The 21,591-nt window shown below is 41.7% G+C and overlaps 1 protein-coding gene across 4 annotated transcripts in view; it reads left to right on the top strand.

The window, feature by feature from the left end:
* Positions 1 to 21,591, top strand: part of LOC111159409 (X-ray radiation resistance associated 1) — a 64,083-nt gene that overhangs the window by 2,841 nt on the left and 39,651 nt on the right. For all 4 annotated transcript variants that reach the window (XM_022521845.1, XM_022521844.1, XM_022521846.1 and 1 more), the window contains exons 3-7: positions 2,562 to 2,659; positions 7,680 to 7,864; positions 11,880 to 11,951; positions 13,083 to 13,155; positions 16,221 to 16,318. In XM_022521845.1, coding sequence (XP_022377553.1) covers positions 2,566 to 2,659; positions 7,680 to 7,864; positions 11,880 to 11,951; positions 13,083 to 13,155; positions 16,221 to 16,318 — 522 coding nt within the window. In that variant the 5' untranslated portion in view covers positions 2,562 to 2,565. The remainder of the gene's footprint in view (positions 1 to 2,561; positions 2,660 to 7,679; positions 7,865 to 11,879; positions 11,952 to 13,082; positions 13,156 to 16,220; positions 16,319 to 21,591) is intronic.

Here is a 21,591-nt window from a genome sequence, read left to right as displayed (position 1 = left end):
TTAGGAAATTCATAGTGCTCTGTGTTGAACCAAAGGAGATACCAACATCATTCATTTATTCCACGGATAATTGTGCATCTGTTATGTGCTAGGTGCTGTGTTAGGTATTGTGAATAAAGAAATGAACACCATAGCGCAGCATAGCGTAGCATAGGTGCTCTCTCTCCTTTAAAGGAGTTTAGAGTCTCGTTAGGGAGATCAGAAATATACCCTTGGGCCCTGGGAATACATCATATCCTTCATTTGGCTAAGACATGTTTAAGGGTTATTTCCTATGAGCATTCCAGAGGTGGGAGAGAGATGGTGAATTGGATGTGTTTCCAGACTTGGAGGTTCACAGACCATTGAAGGAACCCCTTCATGATTATTAGTAATCTTATGAAGTAGAAAGGACTCCAGCCATGAAAGAGAGAAGAAATACTCTGGTATTTAGCCAAAGTAGCAGTTATTTCCCTCTAGAAGTTTCAGTGAAAGCATTGAAGAGAGGGTGGCATCTGGATTTTTTTTTTTAATATTTTATTTATTTATTTGAGAGAGAGAGGGAGAGAGTGCAGTGGGGGAGTGCAGCGGTGGGGGGGCAGGCAGAGGGAGAAGGAGAAGCAGACTCTTGAATCCAGGACTCCAGGATCATGACCTAAGTTGAAGGCAGACACTTAACTGACTGAGCCAACCGGGCACCTCCTGGCTGGATCTCTTTATTTTATTTTTTTTTATTTATTTGACAAAGATCACAAGTAGGCAGAGAGAGAGGAGGAAGCATGCTCCCTGTGAGCAGAGAGCCTGATGCGGGGCTCGATTCCAGGATCCCGGGATCATGACCTGAGCCGAAGGCAGAGGCTTTAACCCACTGAGACACCCAGGCGCCCCTGGCTGGATCTCTTTAAAGAAAAATCTCAAATCCCTAAGAGCTAAAGTTTTAAGAAATTTAGATCTTTGATTTATTCCTAACAGCAGTAGCATTTGAACTGGAAAAAAAAAAATTTTTTTTAAAGAGAGGGAGAAGGTGGGGGGGAGGGGCAGAAGGAGTCTTTTTTTTTTTTTTTTTAAAGATTTTTTTTTTTTTTTTTTGAGAGAGAGATCACAAGTAGGCAGAGAGGCAGGCAGAGAGAGAGGGGGAAGCAGGCTCCCTGCTGAGTGGAGAGCCCGATGCGGGGCTCGATCCCAGGACCCTGAGATCATGACCTGAGCTGAAGGCAGAGGCTTTAACCCACTGAGCCACCCAGGCGCCCCGGGAAAAAGAGAATCTTAAGTAGGTTCCATGCCCACGTGGAGCCCAATGCGGGGCTCTGTCTCACAACCTGAGATCATGACCTGAGCCAAAATCAAAGAGTTGGATGCTTAACCAACTGATCTACCCAGGTGGCCCTGAACTGAATCTTAAAGCATGAAATTAACCAGGTGGTGATGGAGAAAACTATTTTAGGCAGGAACAAAGGCAGGGAAGACCGAATATGTTTGGAGACTAGAAAATGATTGTGTGCGACTGATGGGCAAGGCTGACTAGAGCTAGAAAAGTTAGAACATGGGACTCCAGGGGCTTCAAGAGTAATCTCAGGTTTGCTCAGTGGGAATCTGATCAGAAGACTGTTGCAGTATTCTAGGTGGGAGATGGTAAAAGATTTAATGAAAACAGTGAGAGAGAAAATTACATTGGAACAGTTTTCCTGAGCAGGAATTTTCTTGACTCAGTGACCAGTTGATGAAATCCCATTCACCTAGCATTACTTTTGTCAGACCTCTCTTTCTAAAACACAGCTGGGGTCATGGCTCTCACCAACTCAGATATAGTTCATGGCTCTCAGTTACCCACAAGGGGAAGACTGAGCTCCTAGCCTGGCACTGAAAGCCTTCAAGAGCAGGCACCATCCTTTATGTCCCAAGTTATTGTCCCAAACACAGATCCTTCTCCTTTCTGGATCTGGTTGTTTCTTTACTGCGCCAGATGTGCCCCTACTATGCCCTTAGTCCTGTGGCCCTTTTAGTTTGGAATGCTTATCCTTTTCTCTATTAGCAAACTCAGTTCATCTCTCAAATTCTATTTATGCAGTTCTAATATTATTTTCACAACATCTTGCCTAAAACGTGAGCCCCCTCTTCCCTGAAGTCTGTTAAAACAATGAACATTTCTAGTGAGCACTTAATATGTACTAGGCATTAGCTTTCTAACTTGATCCTCTCATCTGTCTATTAAGGTAGGTGTTATTAATCCTGATTTGCAGGTGAGGAAACTGAGGTTCAGAGGGGTAAAGGAACATTACCAGTCATAGAGTGAGGAGAGACACTCAAAATTCCAAATCAGGTCTGTCTGGATCCAAAGGTATTCTGTATAGTGTTCCACTGAGTTAGGGTTGATTTGAACCAAAAAACCCAGGGCCTTGATCTCCCTCTTCATTCAAAGGGCCAGCCCATTTCTGAAACAGGGGAGGGCCTCCTTGGCCCCAGAGACAGGGTGGATGTAGGGTATGGTGGTACTGGTGGGCTCACAAGCCACATTGGGTGAGAGACCTATGCTGCCCCTTCTCAGTGCTTCTACTTCCTCACTTTCCTTGCTTGACTCTCAGGGAGATGGCCTCTTCAGGAATATACAAGCTGGATAATGGGAAGTCTTACCTGAACAACTGCTTTCCAGCCAAAAATCTCCTTCGGATGCCAGACGAAGGTCAGGTGACTTCTCAAATTGATACCTTTGCTTCACACTCAGCTCCTACATCCATTTTTTCCCTCTCCAGCCCATTTATTACTGGTCCCTGTACTACCCAACCCCATCCCTTCCCATCCATCTTCCCTCAGCAGTCTCAGGGAGCTTTCGAAAGTGCATGTTGAACCACAGTGTTCCATTCTGTTCTGTGACTTCTCATTGCTGACTTCTTTACGTGATATTTTGTGTCCACAGTCTGACTTCCATTTATCTTTTGCTACACCCCCATTCCTTTACATATGCCCTGTTCTATTATACTCTCTTTTCACATAGCTTGTTTTATTTGCCAGAATATTATAGCTATCACTCCAGTTATCCAAACTCTTTCCATCCCACAAAGCCCAGCTCTTTTTCCAATAAGCCCTATCTAGCTACTCCAGCCCTTAGTGACCATACTCTCTTGTGAGCTGTCTTCCTCTCTGTGTTTATTAGTTGTTGAAGAATCATATTCTGCCAGGCTCCTAAATAAAATGACTCTGCTAAGTAGTTTTTCAAACATTCATCTAGTTAAAAGCTCCCATGGGGCAGGGACTCCTCATAACTCTGAGCGGAGCCATACAGATAGAACACTGCTGAGAAGTATGAGTTCACTGGATTGGATTTGTTGATTTGAAAGGGTAGAATAAGAGGGAAGTACCTCTTGTTTACTCTAGATGAAATGGCTTGCTGGTTACTCTGTATGTGGAATATTGAAAGAACTTTCTCCTCCATCTGTTCTCCCCACTTCTCTAGAGCAATTTCTTTTTTTTTTTCATGTAGAGACCTCTGGCCACCTACCTGTTTTAAACCCTCCCATGGACCTCTCAGTATGAACTCATGATTTCATCCCCACACACCAATACACATATACATGGACAACAGAGAAATAAATGCAGCCAGGTGCATCTGCATGTGTTAGTACAGATATGTATATTTCCTAGTCCACTGAGATCAATGGCACCTCACTCACAAAGAGCGTACCTGGGCCCTAGATCTCGGTTTCTGGATACGATTCTCCAATAAAAAGAGCCAGGACTTCTCAGAGAAAAAGTTGTTTCCAGGGCTGGGGCCAGAAAAATACAAATTGCACCTAGAATGTCGTATAGTGATAGGAAGTACAAAAGTGCTCAGAAATATGGTGAGCGCATATCAGAAGTACATAAGGGCTAACCTGAAGGAGCTCCCAAAGGCCAAAGCTGGGACCTAAACAACAAAAAAATTAAAATAGAATTGGGTTGTAAACTATACAATAAATATCCATGAGCCCATACTGATACAAATAAATATTTGAATATATAAAAAAGTGTAGGCAAAGGAGCAGCTCTTCCTACAGTAGAAGTTCAGTTAATAAATGTAGAAGGAATGAAGGAAATAGAAAATCACTGCTAAAGCATCACAATAATAATTTTTACAGGTAAGAAGTTTCTATAGATGTTGTATCAGGATTCTCCAGCAAAATAAAACCAATAGGATATGTATTTATATCCTACTCGTTCTGTTTCCATAGTCATATGTGTGTATATCTGTTTTAAGGAATTGACCTATGAAATGATGGGAGCTGGCAAGACTGAAATCTGTAGGGCAAGCAGGCTAAAAACTCAGGAGAGAAGAGCTGATGCTGTGGTCTTTTTTTTTTTTTTTTTTTAAGATTTTTTTATTTATTTGACAGACAGATCACAAGTAGGCAGAGAGGCAGGCAGAGAGAGAGAGGAGGAGGAGGCAGGCTCCCTGCCGAGCAGAGAGCCCGATGTGAGGCTTGATCCCAGGACCCTGGGATCATGACCTGAGCCGAAGGCAGAGGCTTTTAACCACTGAGCCACCCAGGCGCCCTGATGCTGTGGTCTTAAAGCAAAATTTTTTCCTCCTTTGGGAAGCATCAGTTTTTGCTTTTAAGTTTTTTCAGCTGATTGTGTGAGGCCCATACACATAATAGGGGATAGTCTCCTTTACCTAAAATCAACTGATTACAGATGTTAGCCACATCCATAAAATACCTGCACAGCAACACCTAGATTAGTATCTGAGTAACTCCTTACCACAGCCTAGCCAAGTTGACACCTAAAATTAACCATCATAGATGCTAGAATTAGTGTGTCAAAGTATGATGAAAATCAGATTGTTAGCTTAGTCTCAAGGTATCTTTATCAATTACAAAGAGAAAAATCATGACTTCTCTGTAGGGAAAGTAGGCTGACACCACCTTAACCAAGTGATCAAAATTAGCATCACCAGTCATCAGACATATTGACATCACCTGCTGTCTAATTGGATGCACCGAGAAGGGCACCACAGACTTTTGTGGTAGTTTTGGCAAAGCACAGAGCCTTATTCTAATTATGGGAAAGCATGAAACAAATTCACATTGAGGGACTTTCAATAAAATAATTGACCAGTACTCTTCAAAAGTGCTAAGATCACACAAGAAAAAAAGGCTGAAGAGCTGTCACAGATTGGGGGATTCTAAGAAGACATGATGACTAAAATGTGAGATTCCCTTGGAACAGAAAGGAGACATTAGTGAGAAAACTAGCAAAATTTAAAGAAGGGCTATGGATTAGTTACTGATATTGTACCAGTGTTAACCTACTGCCTTCAATCATTATATTATGATTACATAAGATATTAATATTAGGAGAGGGAGGTAGGGGGATGAGGTAACTGGGTGATACACTATATGTTAATAAATAGAATTTAAATTTAACAAATTTTATAACAAAAATGTTAGCCTTAGGGGAACTGGGTGAAAGCTGTACAGAAATTCAGTATTATTTTCATAACTTTTATGGAAGTCTTAACTTATCTCAAAATGAAAATTATGGGGGCAGGGGAGAGGATGTTCCCATGGATACTTTTTGTGCTGAAAGCCTCCCCCAATAAACCCAGTACTGTTCTGTGTACTGCCCAACCCCATCCCTTCCCATCCATCTTCCCTCAGCAGCCTCACAGAGATTTCTTTCTTTTTTAAAGATTTTTTTTATTCATTTGACAGAGAGAGATCACAAGCAGACAGAGAGGCAGACAGAGAGAGAGGGAGAATCAGGCTTCCCACTGAGCAGAGAGCCCAACGTGGGGCTTGATCCCAGGACCCTGAGATCATGACTTGAGCCAAAAGCAGGGGCTTAACCCACTGAGCTACCCAGGCGCCCTCTCACGGAGTTTTCTAGAGGGTACATTGAACCACAGTATTCCATTCTGTTCTGTGACTTCTCATTGCTGGCTTCTTTACGTGATATTCTGTGTCCACAGTCTGACCTCCCTTTATCCTTTGCTATACCCCCATTCTTTTACGTATGCCATATTCCATAGTACTCTCTTTTCATATAGCTTGTTTTATATGCCAGAATATTCAAGCCATCATTCCAGTTATTCAAACTCTTTCCATCGCACAAAGCCCAGCTCTTTTCCTTGTTCTGGTCCTCTAGACTTTTTTCTGATCTGACTCTGCTGACCTCCCCAGTCTCATCTCTTTTGTCTCTTATTCATCTCTGGACACAGTCTGGGCCTTCCTTGCTCACTTTGTTGGGAGTTTGGGCACCAACTCACACTGGAATCTCTAGGAGTCAGAGCTTTTGGAATGGAACAAAGTTCCATGACCCAATTGGGGGCAACCCTGGAAAGTAGAATCCTGGCCACTCAGCCCCAGAGTGGGAATGGGAAATAACTCATGGCAGACATAGGGATAGGAGTTGCATTCAGGAGTCAGGATTGGCAGCTGTGGTCAGGTGAGCCAGGGCAAGCCCCCAAAGCAAGAAGGCTGTGAGGGCAAGGAGCCAGTGATCAGAAGCACTGAGCTGGTTCCCGCAACTCGGTGCTGGTCTATATTTTTCTGATCTGTTATGCTTCCGGATACTTTTGGGGCCCTTCCTTTGCCCAGGCTGCCTATTTTCTCCATCTCCACCTAGTCGATCTTAAACTTAGTGATCTAGCTCATGACCTCGGCTGGTAGCTCCCCTTTCTGTGCTTTCATAGCACCTCTTCTACTAGGCTTCTTTGAGTCAGGGCCTCCATCTTAATTCATCTCCACAGCCCTAGTTCCTAGCACAATGTAGATGCTTAGAAAAGCTCTGTTTGGGCGATTGTGGGTAGGGGCTGTGGCTCAGCATTCATTCAGCTGTTCATTCAGTCATGCTTACAATATGGTAAGCTCTGTGAATATTCTTGGGAATACTGAGCTGGATCAGTCAGACAAAATCTGTCTGGGGGACAAGGCAGACAATAAACAAGTGAACAACAACAACAAAAAAAAAAAACAATTACAGATTGCAATGAATGCCTTGGAGTAAATAAACTGATGTAAGAGCAAACAGATTCTAGAATGTTGTCATGATTTTTGTTAGGTGAGCTTACTAGTAAACCTCCTATTCTTTTTTGCTTACATAAATTTTCAAGTTCTTTTTACAGTGAACATTATTGGATTTTTAAAAAAAGTTTCAACTGTCCTGTCATTTTCTTATTGAGCTCCTGATATAATCTTTACGCTATAGTGATGGGATCCAGGGTAAGGTTTCTCAAGATGGAGCCCATTGAGTTGATGCCACTCATTTAGTTTTACCCAAGAGATGACAAATGGGAGAATAACAAGCTGACATAGCAAAGAATAATCAGTTCTGCTTAGGAGAGTCAGAGAAGGCTTTGCAGAATAGGAAATACTTGGTCAGGGGTCTTGAAGGAAAATTAACATTTGGAGACAAAAGCGTGGAGGAGGGAACTGGGCAAGTCATTCCACCTCTTTGAGTCTTAGCCTTTTCATCTGTAAAATGGGGACAGTAACATGTCCTTCATTGGGGTTTGGGACCAGTTAAATGAGATAGCTATGCAGACATCCCCATCCCCAGCTACCATCACCACTCCCAGCAGCAGCAACAGCAGAACAGTATCTGGTGCGTATCAAGTCCTGAGGAGCTAGTTTTGGTTTTGGTATTATAGGTAAATATTCTGTAAGCACACTAGTTGTAGCTTTAGAGGAGTTTGCTCCTCCTCACTGTTCTGATCTTCTCAACAGGCCGAGGACACTGGTTAGTGGCTCGGAAATGTAACCTCAAGAAGAAGCCCAAGAGTGTGCTTGAGGCACCCGCTGAAGTTCAGGAAAGCCAGAAGAAATTTTCTTCTGAGGTCCGGGGAAAGAAAGGGTTTCAACAGGAAAACCAAGCGGACATTCTTGGACATGTGCTGGACCGGGCTTTTCTGGTGAGAGTAAATGTATCCTGGAATGACTGGCAGCATCAGCTGATGACTGTCTTGGTGGGAGACAAGGACTTGCTCTGTTCCACTCTGGTACCATGACCCCCAACCCACCCCAAACTATTAGAGTGATCTTGACTAAATGAGCACAGTCAAATTGATGAAGGGACCCAAAGCTTTCTTTACATTCTTTACATGTTTAGCTTTCTTTACATCCACCTTGTGAGATAGGTATTATTGTCCCTATTATGTTGTGCCATTGTGAAGACGGGAGAACTGAGGCCCCAAAAAGGTAATTTGCCTTGGCCATGGTCTCACAGCTAATAATTAGAACTTTGTCTATTCAGGATTAGAACTACTCAGGATGAGAGCTCTGGTCTACTAACTCCAAAGCCTGTGCCTTTTAGTATATTAGGTAAAAAAAACTTTCGATTAAGTTGAAGAGGCAAAAGAGTAGGTCCAGGGAACAGTAAAGTGAAAATTCCATTCCTGCTCCTGGTAGGGGTAGAGATTCCTGTTCTCTGGGGAGACTTTTCCAGGAACGGGGGAACTGGAGAGAGTCCACACTCCATAACTTTTGTCCTTTGGTTTTAGTATCTGGCTGAAGTCTGGGGGAGCCAATCAGATAGTACCCACTGTCTGGGGCAGGCTTTATGAAGAAGACTGGGGTGTCTGTATTGGAGACCAGCCAGATAATTTCACATCTGCTCTTTGCAATGCCTCAGTGGCTTGGCAAAGAGAGACATATTTTGTAAACCAATATTAATGTCCAGACCAGTTCTCATAGCTCCCTATGACATACTCTCTGGCATCCTGCTTTGTTCCCAGATTCTGCTTATGGTTTCCAAGAGGTCACTTTCTACACAGGTCAGATGTTGAAAGAGAGCTTTGAGAAGACAGCTTTGAGGTTGCAACTCACCTCAAGTGGGTAGTGTAAGCTTTTTGTAGAGTCCCATGGTGTGTCCTTTGTTGTAATGTCCGCTTCTCACTGGGGATGCAGAGGACTGAAAGAGCAGTATTGAGGAAGGGCAGAAAACACGTACCATAGTAGTCTTCTTTTCCATTTTGTTTTCTACAACATATACATTCCCACTTTAACGGAGATGGCTATTTACCCATGCTACGGCTTTGTATAGCAGAAGCAACAATGTTGTTTCTTACAGTAATGGGATACCTACTTACCTGCTGGATAGTCCCACTTGAATGTTTCATTGGCACCTCCTATTGAACTACTGCACCAACCCCCTTACTCCAAATCCCAAGACATACCTCTTTTCTAGTGTTTACTATACTGCCTCAGTGATGGTGCTATATCCAGTCACCAAGCCAGTAATCTGGGGTTATCCTTAACCCTTGCCTCTCCCTCACCACCCCGCTACCACCACTAGTAAGTCTGACGCTTTTATTAAATAGTTGTCAAATCTGTATTCTTCTCATCTCAACTGCCTCTATCCTAATCTGGACCACCATCACCTTATAGTAGAGTAATTCAATAACTTCCTGACTAGTCTGAACCAATTGGGATGCTTTTATTTCATATAAAAAGAAGCCAGAGGCATTGTTATTCCAGGCTAGGTTAATTTACTGTTAAAGGCACTAATGTGCTTAGCATGTTAACTTGTTCTCTTGGGCTAATTGCCTTCACAAGCCCAAGATGGCTGCAGCAAGTCCAGTAATCATATATAAAGAATAACATCCAGAGGTACAAAAGGGATTTTCATTATTTTATGTCTATATTTAAGAAAGAGCTCCTCAAAACTGGCCTCCTACCCCCAGCAGCCAGTGTCTGTCTGATTGGCCAGACCTATAGCATATGTCCTTACAGTCATTAGTTAGAGGATTGTGACCTCCAAGATTGGTGTAGACAGTCAGGACTTATCACTTGGAGCTGGGGCCCAAGGACACATCCACTCAGAAAAATGGAATAATGTTGGGGTTCTCTTTCTCTCTCTCTTTTTTTTTTTTTTAAATTTTATTTTATTTTATTTTTTTAAAGATTTTTATTTATTTATTTGACAGACAGAGATCACAAGTAGGCAGAGAGGCAGGCAGAGAGAGAGGAAGGGAAGCAGGCTCCCTGCTGAGCAGAGAGCCCGATGCGGGACTTGATCCCAGGACCCTGAGATCATGACCTGAGCCGAAGGCAGCGGATTAACCCACTGAGCCACCCAGGCGCCCTCTCTCTTTTTTTTTAAAAGATTTATTTATTGCTTAAGAGAGAGGGAGATTGAGAGAATGAATATGAGGAGGGGCAGAGGGAGAAGCAGACTCCCCTCAGAGCAGGGAGGCCAGCATGGGACTTGATCCCAGGACTCTGGATCATGACCTGAGCTGAAGGCAGACACTTAACCGACTGAGCCACCCAGGCACCCAACATTGGGGTTCTTTAATAAGGAAGTAGTAGAGAAGTTGCCTTAGGGAAGGTAATTAACAATGCCTAGTGTATTGGTCTCATCCTATGAGTATCAGACAAAACAATTTCTATAAAATTACTATCAACTCTTGCAAAAAAATAAAAGTCTGTTAGCTTTCCACTGACTATAGAACAAAATCCACACTCCCTTACATAGCCAGGGACCCAGTTGATTTAGTGGCTGCCTCCCTGGCCTTGTTCCTTTCCTTCCTCTCAAAAGCACCTGGCTTTTACCTGTCTTGATAGCTTTCACTTCCTGCCACCCACTTTCTTGGGACCAACTCCTACTTAGCTTTTGGTTCTCACTTGAAATAGTACTTCCTCAACTAAATATTTCCTATCCTCTAGGCTGAGGTTAGAACCTCCTGTATTGTCTCCCATAGCTTCTTGAATTTCTCCTTTAAAATATTTATCATATTTAGGGGTGCCTGGCTGGCTCATTTTGTAGAGCTTCTGACTCTTGATCTCAGGGTTATCAGTTCAAGCCCCACATTAGATGTAGAGATTACTTAAAAATAAGTAAAAAATAAATATGCAAAAAATATTTTTCACATTTATAAATGCTTTCTTGCTACTTGGCTTCTATGTTGTGAGTTCTGTGACTAGAATATTATTATTATTATTTTTTTAGACAGATTGGACTCTGTGACTAGAATATTATAAACATCTAATTCCATGCCTAAACATGATACTATAGATAAATGATTAACAGGAAAAAAAAATGAGGCTTGGTTAAACAGAAATAGAAACTCCAACACTAAGATTTTCCTCTAACTTTTAACTTAAGGGGGCAACATATAGTAGTCAGAAAAGCAGAGGTTAGTGATTCCACATTTGGATTCAAATCATTTATCACTTACTAGCTGTGGGAGCTTCAGCAAGGCACTTTATCTCTCTTAACCTTATTTTTCTTATTTAAAAAGGAAAATGGTCATACTTATGTTAAAGGGTTTAGTTGGGATTAGAAGAAAACATATTGATGTGATTAGCACAATACATGCCCTAAAGCAATACTTAGTAAATATTTAGTGAATGAAAGAACGAACAAATGAATGAGCAAGCAAATTATTATAAGCATGAAGAGATTGTTAAGGTCACAGAAACAAATTTTTTTTTTCAAAGATTTTTATTTATTTATTTGACAGACAGAGATCAGAAGTCGGCAGAGAGGCAGGCAGAGAGAGAGGAAGGGAAGCAGACTTCCTGCTTTGCAGAGAGCCCGACACGGAGCTCGATCCCAGGACCCTGGGATTATGACCTGAACCGAAGGCAGAGGCTTTAACCCACTGAACCACCCAGGTGCCCCAAAACAAAGATTTTTTTTAAAGAGCCAGGTAGAAGTGGGGCTCAGAAAAGACAGCGAAGAAACAGAGAGGAAGGAATTCTCCTAAGAACCCTGTCAAGTCAGTATTACGATCTCCATCTTGCAGATGGGAAGCTGAGAAGTGGAAGAGCTGAGATGGCAGCTCTGGTCTAACAAACTCCCAAAGCCCATGCTCTTTGCGCTGTACCAGGCCCCCTTTCTCAACAGGGAGTCATTTGTTTTCTTGGCCAATGATATAAACTTTGTTGGGGCCTTGAGAGCTGACTCTCTGCACTGTGTTCCAGCTGAAGCACCATTGCGTGAGGAAGCCATCAGACCTGATCAACATCAATGTGAACGGACTGAAGTTCTCCAAGGTAGGGCCAGCCAGCAGAGATGTGATTAGGATGAGCCAGACCTGAGGTGGCTCCTGGCTATTTGTCCATTGTACCTCCAGAGTCCCTAGGGACTGGGGGGTTGGGGTAGGGGACGTCAGACAAAGCCTCACTCGGTAGAAACAACATTCAGACACAATATTTTGCTGTAAATTTGGTATTACCATTGGCTCATGTGAGGTAAATTAAAGGAAGTAGCATTATGGGAGTTGGTTTGAATTTGTCATAGACCTCTGTTGGGGTGACACTGAGTTCCCATTAGAAGAGCCTATAAGAGAAATTTCTCTCAAGTCTCAGTGCCAGGATGCTGGCTTCTTCTTATATATACTGTGGCTCATGTAATGAGTCATTTTTTTTCTTATATTGGCTAATTGGTAGCTTGAGCCACATTTGTGCCATCCCCCCATTAGCCAGTGTATATGCAGGATATTATGGCATGTTTTTGGTTTATAGGCCTTCCATGGCATATGAAGAGAGATAAGTGGTATAAAATATACAGCAATTAAAATAGATAAATCAGTACCGTAAGTAATATAACCATAAGTAAATCTCAAAAGATCTAGGTGTATCAACACAAGTAAATCTCAGAAACATAGCGTTGAGTGAAAAAGGCGGGTTGCAGAATGACACAGTATGATTGCATCTAATATAGAGTTTTAGAACTTATAAATAATATTACATATAGTTCATAGATATACATATATAGAATACAAGTATAAAACAAGTATGAGAATGATAGTCACCAGTTCAAGATAGCTGTGAATAGTTGGGAAATATTGTGGGGATGGGGGGCATGGTCAACTCTTTAGTATTTTATTTCTTTGAGGAATTGAAGGGAAGCCAGCAAAATCTTCGTATTTATTAAAGGTGGATAGTGGTTACATGGGTCTTCAGAGTTATCATTCACTAAATTTTTCTGTACATTGGGACTATTTTATAATAGAGAAAAAGAAGCAGAAAAGCTGTTCAGGCTCTCAGCAAGTGGGTGTTCTTTGCTAAGAATATAGCTTATCCCCGTAGGTTGTTGTGCCTTCTGACGGCAGCTCTGGAGCTTTGGCATCGTCCCCTTCGCAGGGGACTAATCTTGTGTTCTTTTGAAATGCTTTCCCACAGGCTAAGGAAAAGGACTTCAAGCATTTTAATTCAGTGATTTACATCAATGCCTCAGAAAACCTGCTTCCTCTAGGTAAGCTTTTTTTCCTGAAAACTACCTTCTGCATCTTAGCGAGCACAATCAGTCACTCCTGTTAGAACTTGCCTAATCAGTCAGTCATGACTGGCTGCTCATCCCTTTTTTGGAGTGCCGTAGGCTGGGTGCTGGATATCACCCAGACCCGGATTTCAGCCCAGAGCTGGCATTACCTCCTTAGAGTGTTTCTGTCTAGGCTGCTGCTTCACTGTCTGTAAATGGAGACAGTTCCCTTCCTTTCTTCCTCCCCAAGGCAGGATGCCTTGTAGGCTGAGATGAGATAGGTACATGAAATTGTTTTTAAGCCTGTACGAGTTCCTATGGGAGCATAGAGACTTCTTGTTTATTCAGCAAGTCCACAGCGACCCCTGCTGGGTGCCAGGACCATGTGAGTGCTTGGCTTTCAAAATGAATGCATCCAGTTTATAAGGTGAACCTATAGTTTGGTGGGAAAGATGGGTTCAGACACAGATAATTATAGCAGAATATGGTAAGTGCAGTGATAGGGGGAATCAGAAAATGCTATGCAAGCATATAAGCGGGGCACCAATCCAGACCAAAGTGTCAGGAGAAATTTCTGAGGAGAAGGGCAGCGAGCTGAGACCTAAAAAATGGACAGGAATGAGAAGGTATTTCAGTTCAGTGGAGCAGATGTGGGACAGCAATGCCTGATAAGGACACGGAAGAGGCTCTGTATGTTTGCATGGGATGTGAATAGGGGAAAATGGAGACCAGAAAGGCTGGCAGGGACTGGAGTATCAAGGGCCCTGAGTTGTCACTAATCCTGCAGGCAAAAGAAAGCCTTGGAAGGCTTTTAAATAAAGAATTTCAGTGGGGGCCGTGAGGAAGGTGAATAATAAGAAGATGGGGACCAGGACACCTGGGAGGTGATTTCATTTTTCTCAGGGGTAAGGTAGCCTGGCCTGAGCCAGGCAGTAGGGATAAGGGCAAGTGCAAGAGAGATTCAGCAGGAGGTAGAAATAACAGGATGTGATAGCTAATGGGCACATGGAAAGAAGAAAGAGCCAAGGGGGTTCACTGAGAATGGAGAGCACTAGAGGAGAGGCAAGTCTGGGGAGAAATAGGATGAGTTCAGTTTTTAGTGGTTGAGGTTGAGGGGAGTTTTTAAAGAAGCTTGTGACACAGCCCCTTCCCTTGAGGGAACAGTGCAGTCTGTCAGGAAGGTGGGCTTGAAATACAAAGGCCAGTAGGCATATGAAAAGATGCTCAACCCCAGTAATAATTAAAACAGCATCAAAATCCCATTTTTTGCCTATCAAATATTGGCTAATGTAAGAAGGACTGATTAATGACAGCCAGCATTGATGGGGAAATGGATACTCTCATTGAACCAGCAGAAGTATAATAAATTGATGCAACATCTTTGGAAGACAGTTTGGCAATGTCTCTTAAAATAGTCATTGCCTTTAATCTAGTAGTTTCCCTTCCAGGAATTTATTCTACAGAAACACACTCGTACAAGGACGTTCATTGGAAACATCCTAAAATACCTACTAAGCAGTCTTTTCCATGGGATCTACTGAACATTCTGACTCCCAAGTCCACCATAGGCCCCACTTGACACCAGGGAGCTCTAAGTCATTCCACACAGTATACCTGCAGCACAGCACCTGCAGTTCCTCTTCAGTGGGGTCTCACAGCAGTGCCTATTGTAGCAGTCTGTGCAGCCATCCGTAGGCCATTCTCTGCAGCCCCCTGCTCAGGTCCAAGACAGTAAGACTCTCATTTGGTGGATGTAGGAGCCATTCTGGCTTAGAAGCCTCATTACCCAAAGGAGCAAATAGCTATTGTAGCTCCATAGACATAGCTCCTAGAGTTCCAGCAAAGGATGTGACTAATTACGGGATTCACCACACACAGGGAAATCCAAATTTCTGGTGCCCCTTCAGTTACTTCTAGTCCAGATGTGAGGTACCAGTCTGCCATCATTTTACCATAATAATATTGTATAACTATGTTACCATACCATCTGTTTAGATTACCAGGGAAAAGGGCTAGAAAGTTAACCCAAAGACCAGTTCTCATGCAGAAGGGGAAAAGGGTTCTTGCTTTTTATCCAGATAACTCAAAGGCTATCAGAAGGTGAGTGGTTCACAGATGTGTAACCCTGGGGCTAATAATACATTATATGTTAATAAAAAATAAAAAATTTAAAAAAAATAGGGGAATGGTTAAGCAAATTAGGGTACATCTATAATATAGAACATAACTCAGACATTTTGCAGATCTATGTGTTTTGACATGGAACAAGCTTTTTTTTTTTTTAAGATTTATTTATTAAAGAGAGACAGAAAACGCAGGGCGGAAGTGGGGAAGAACAGAGGGAGACAGAAACTAAAGCAGACTCTGCACTGAGTGTGGAGCCTGATGCAGGGCTTGGCACAGGGCTCAAAGTGGAGCTCAACATGGGGCTCAGTCTCACAACCCTAAGATCACAACCTGAGCTGAAAGCAAGAGTTGGACACTTTAACCAACTGTGCCACCCAGACACTCTGGCATGGAACAATCTTTAAGTCATATTGTTAAGGGAAAAAGGCAAATCAGAGTACAATGTGTATGGTATGATTCCATTTGTGTAAAAAGGTGTGTGTGTGTTTCACTGTACACATGAGAAAAATTCTGGAGTATTATATATGAAACTTTCAATGGTTATCTCTGGGCGTTGAGATTAAAGGGAACTTTTTCTGTATTTTTTAACTTTTTTTGGTAGACATGTTTTACTTTTATAATAAGAAATAATTTTATAATAAGAAATAATTTTTAAATGGGCTTTGGAGTTAGACATAGACTCAATTCTTGACCCTTTCACTTCCCAGCAATTCCATTTATAGCAAATCACTTAGCTTAGATGAGCTACAATATCCTCAGCAGTAGAATGAGAGTAGTAACCCTTATTTCAGGGGTGTTAGAGATTTAGAGGCCGTGTGTATAAGGCACCTGACCATAAGCTTAGTCAGTGGGAACCCAGTAAACAACTACTGTTAACAGCTTTCTCTTACCTCCTTTACAAGTAGCTAATTCTCTTTCTCCTCTCCCTGTAGAGGCATTTCATACATTTCCAACCTTAAAGGAACTGGAGCTTGCATTTAATGGAATCAAAACAGTCTGCGTGAAATACGGAGACTTTAAGTTCTTGGAAGTAAGTTGGAGGTAGGGAGTTTTTGGTGCCCACCTGTTTCTTTATAAAGAATGGGTATAAATGTCCCTACTGATTATATCTGTTGGGAAGGAGCTCTCTGGGCCTTTATAGCCAGACTGTTGCTTCACAGCAGTCCTCTGCAGAGGGTGGTGGGGTTGGTGGTGATCATGAGGGTAGTGGTAGTGGCAGCAGTGGCAAATAGGTGAGACTGTATCATACCTGTGGCCATTGTGTGTGGTCCTGGAAAATAAATGCCAAACTTCATGCCAAAGGGGTCTGTGCAGAAAATTGAGTTTAAACAGAATAGGAAGGAGAGTTTGAGGGGAGATCTGGATCCAGTGGGGGTTATGGAGCCTTAGAGGTTAAGTGCTTGGCACAGATCAGACCAGCTGAACTAGAGGCATTATGGACTAATGCCAGAGAACCATCCTGGTCCAAATGAGCCAGATTGGCTCCAGTGGGCTCAGGTAAAGGAGGCTAAAGGTCTAGTCTGTAGGCCAAGAGATGACTGTGAGATTAAACGGGACTCCTATAGTTCCGTAGCACACTCTTTTTTTTTTAAATGTATTTATTTTTATTAATTATTTTTATTAACTATAATGTATTACTTGTCCCAGGGGTACAGGTCTGTGAATCGTCAGGCTTACACACTTCACAGCACTCACCATATCACATACCCTCCCCAATGTGCATAACCCAACCACCTCTCCCTACTCCGCTCCCCCTGGCAGCCCTCAGTCTGTTTTGTGATAATAAGAGTCTCTGATGGTTTGTCTCCCTCCCGATCCCATCTTGTTTCATTTTTTCCTTTCCTACCCCCAGACCCCCCATTCTGCCTCTCAAATTCCTTATATCAGGGAGATCATATGGTAATTGTCTTTCTCTGATTAACTTATTTCACTCAGCATAATACCCTCTAGTTCCATCCATGTCATTGCAAATGGCAAGATTTCATTTCTTTTGATGGCTGCATAGTATTCCGTTGTGTATATATACCACATCTTCTTTATCCATTCATCTGTTGATGGACATCTAAGCTATTTCTATAGTTTGGCTATTGTGGACATTGCTGCTATAAACATTCGGCTGCACGTGCCCTTTCAGATCACTACATTTGTATCTTTAGGGTAAACACCCAGTAGTGCAAAGCTGAGTCATACAGTATCTCTGTTTTCAACTTTTTGAGGAACCGCGTGCTGTTTTCCAGAGTGGCTGCATCAGCTTGTATTCCCACCAATAGTGTTTCCTGACTTGTTAATTTTAGCCATTTTGACTGGTGTGAGGTGGTATCTCATTGTGGTTTTGATTTGTATTCCCCTGATGCCGAGTCATGTGGAGCACTTTTTCATGTGCCTGTTGGCCATCTGGATGTCTTCTTTGCAGAAATGTCTGTTCATGTCCTCTGCCCATTTCTTAATTGGACTATTTGTTCTTTGGGTGTTGAGATTAATAAGTTCTTTATAGATTTTTGGATACTAGCCCTTTATCTGATATGTCATTTGCAAATATCTTCTCCCATTCTGTCGGTTGTCTTTGGTTTTGTTGACTGTTTCCTTTGCTGTGCAAAAGCTTTTGATCTTGATGAAGTCCCAGTAGTTCATTTTTGCCCTTGCTTCCCTTGCTTTTGGCGATATTTCTAGGAAGAAGTGGCTGTGGCTAAGGTCAAAGAGGTTGCTGCCTGTGTTCTCAAGGATTTTGATGGATTCCTGTCTCACATTGAGGTCTTTCATCCATTTTGAGTCTATTTTTGTGTGTGATGTAAGGAAATGGTCCAGTTTCATTCTTCTGCATGTGGCTGTCCAATTTTCCCAACACCATTTGTTGAAAAGACTGTCTTTTTTCCATTGGACATTCTTTCCTGCTTTCTCGAAGATTAGTTGGCCATAGAGTTGAGTGTCCATTTCTGGGCTCTCTATTCTGTTACACTGATCTGTTTGTTTTTTTGCCAGTACCACACTGTCTTGATGATGACAGCTTTGTAATAGAGCTTGAAGTCTGGAATTGTGATGCCACCAACTTTGGCTTTCTTTTTCAACATTCTTCTGGCTATTCGGGGTCTTTTCTGGTTACATATAAATTTTAGTATTATTTATTCCACTTCTTTGAAAAAAATTGATGGCATTTTGATAGGGATTGCATTAAATGTGTTGATTGCTCTAGGTAGCATAGACATTTTCACAGTATTTGTTCTTCCAATCCATGAGCACAGAACATTTTTCCATTTCTTTGTGTCTTCCTCAGTTTCTTTCATGAGTACTCCAAAATTTTCTGAGTACAGATTCTTTGCCTCTTTGGTTAGGTCTCTACCTAGTTATCATGTGGTTTTGGGTGCAATTGTAAATGGGATTGACTCCTTAATTTCTCTTTCTTCTGTCTTGCTGTTGGTGTATAGAAATGCATGCAACTGATTTCTCTGCATTGATTTTATAACCTGACACTTTACTGAATTCCTGTATGAGTTCTAGCCTTTTTTGGAGTGGAGTCTTTTGGGTTTTCCACATAAAGAATCATATCATCTGCAAAAGAGTGAGAGTTTGACTTCTTCTTTGCTGATTCGGATGCCTTTTATTTCTTTTTATTGTCTGATTGCTGCAGCCAGGACTTCTAGTACTATGTGGAATAGCCATGGTGATAGTGGACATCCCTGCCGTGTTCCTGACCTTATGGGAAAAGCTCTCAGTTTTTCCCCATTGAGGATGACATTTGCTGTGGGTTTTTCATAGGTGGCTTTGATGATATTGAGGTATGTACCCTCTATCCCTACACTTTGAAGAGTTTTGATCAGGAAGGGATGCTGTACTTTGTCAAATGCTTTTTCAGCATCTATTGAGAGTATCATATGTTCTTGTTCTTTCTTTTATTAATGTATTGTATCACACTGATTGATTTGTGGAAGTTGAACCAACCTTGCAGCCCAGGAATAAATCCCACTTGGTCGTGGTGAATAATCCTTTTAATGTACTGTTGGATCCTATTGGCTAGTATCTTGGTGAGAATTTTTGCATTCGTGTTCATCAAGGATACTGGTCTGTAATTCTCCTTTTTGCTGGGATCTTTGTCTGGTTTTAGGATCAAGGTAATGCTGGCCTCATAAAATGAGTTTGGAAGTTTTCCTTCCATTTCTATTTTTTGGAACAGTTTCAGGAGAATAGAGATTAATTCTCCTTTAAATGTTTGGTAGAATTCCCCTGGGAAGCCATCTGGCCCTGGGCTTGTTTGTTGGGAGATTTTTGATGACTGCTTCAATTTCCTTATTGGTTATGGGTCTATTCAGGTTTTCTCTTTCTTCCTGATTCAGTTTAGGTAGTTTATACGCTTTTAGGAATGCATCCATTTCTTCCAGACTGTCACATTTGCTGGCGTATAGTTGTGTAGCACACTCTTGACATTTGTACATCCATAGCTGCTCTTTCCTGCATGTTGGCCTTATAGTACAAGTGTTTTATATTCAGATCTCAGCAGAATGTCTGTGCGTCATAAGCCTTGGCGTTGACCCCAAAGAGTTGATAACTTAAATTATTTAATCTGCCAGCATCAAGAGTCAACCACTCTTCACAAAAGCCTCACTTAACTTAGTCTTGCCAGAAAGAGAGAGTTCTTCCACAAGAGTGAATATTTCAGACTTGATGGCCTTTGTATGCCAGAGTTTTTAAAAGCTTTAACTGCTTGGGACGGCAGTCTTCTTAAATGGGTTATTTGTCCTTTTGTTCTTAAAACATGCTATACTGGATGTAATGGTATCTTCTCTCCATGGTTTCAAGTCATATTGAGGATGGGGTGATTTTCTATGATTTGGAACAGGAGTTGTCCTCGGACTTGTCCAGGAAGCAGAGCTCTTGAAAGTCCAATGAAACAGAGAGTGTAAATTGACAACAACTGGTAATTTTTTGCTATGTTAAAAATAAAATTGAATACTAGATTTTAGTATAAACAGTGGGAAACAGATTCCAGATGCTAGAGAGAGAGGTAGCCATTTCCTTTTTCGACAGGCTTGGGAGCTTCTTATGAACTTCCATTTTTTTGTTATTTTACTTTTTTAAAAAGTAGTCATTGTGTGTGTCATACATTGTCATGCATTGTGCCAGGCATCTTGTTTTCCTCTCCCCTACTATTTCAAATCCCTAATTCAAGTGCCCGTGGGCCCTGGGGAGGGAACATGACTATAGGCTCTGATCCCACAGCTGACCAGCTTGGAACTACTGATTGATCATGATTGACTTAGATGCCCTATTTCTTAGTTTGATAGCTTCTGATAAAGATTATTTATCTGGCAGACCCAGCCTTACCCAAGGGAATTTATTTACATAAGAGAGCAGACCAAAGTCAAGATGCCGAATGTAAATGAGAAGATGAAATTTCTTGGCTAATCATTTATTTCTATCTCTGTGATTTATAAGGTCTCTCTAAGAAAAATACATAAAACTGTCAAAATTCCTGAATTTGCAGTTCACAATAATGAATACTTTGATGTATAATAAAACTTGATGTGACTCAGCAAATACAGTAGGTTAGGAATCTTCTGTTCTTGTTTGCCAGAAAGGCTGCCACCCGAGGAGTAGAATTCTTCAGCAGTCAATTTAGAAAAACTTAACTTTGCCATGATTTGATTTCCTGCATACCGGTCTGAAAAAGTCTCAGCTGGAGCCTGGCCATGAGAGTCAGGAGACTTTGTTTCTTGTCTTGGTTCTGCCACTATTTTGACATAGCTCCTTGGCCAAATCACTTCCCTTCTCTGAAACTTAAGTATCCCCCTCTGTAAATTCTGGGTCAGCTATGAAGTTATGTGACCTGTGATTCTAAAACTATTCATTTCTTTGAGCTGCCCTTTATTCTGTGGAGAGCAGATTTGGCCCCAACATTAAGTAACCAAATCAGCTAGGACAGGGGTCAGTAAACTTATTCTATAAAGTGAATATTTTAAGCTTTGTTGTCTATATGGTTATAACTAGTCACAACTGTCATAACTAGACAACTCTGCTGTTAGAGAAGGAAAGGAGCCATAGATACCACATAAAAAAATGAGTGTGGTTGTGTTTCAACAAAACTTTATGATGCTGAAATTTGAATTTCACATAATTTTCACACAGTAGTCTTCATTTGATCTTTTTTCAACCATTTAAAAGTGTAAAAATTATTCTTAGCCCACAGGCCTTACAAAAGAGGCAACAAGATGGAAATGGCTAAGAGGTGTTAGTTTACCCACTCCTGAGCAAATACACTGATGAAACAGCTCAGTGTGATTGGAATGGAAAGTGAAACACAGTGGAGTAGTG

This window comes from Enhydra lutris, unplaced genomic scaffold, assembly GCF_002288905.1.
Source record: "Enhydra lutris kenyoni isolate GAN:26980312 unplaced genomic scaffold, ASM228890v2 scaffoldscaffold68, whole genome shotgun sequence".
NCBI lineage: Eukaryota > Metazoa > Chordata > Mammalia > Carnivora > Mustelidae > Enhydra > Enhydra lutris.
The sequence above is the reverse complement of the archived record's forward strand: the minus strand, read 5'-3'. Positions and strand labels throughout refer to the sequence as shown.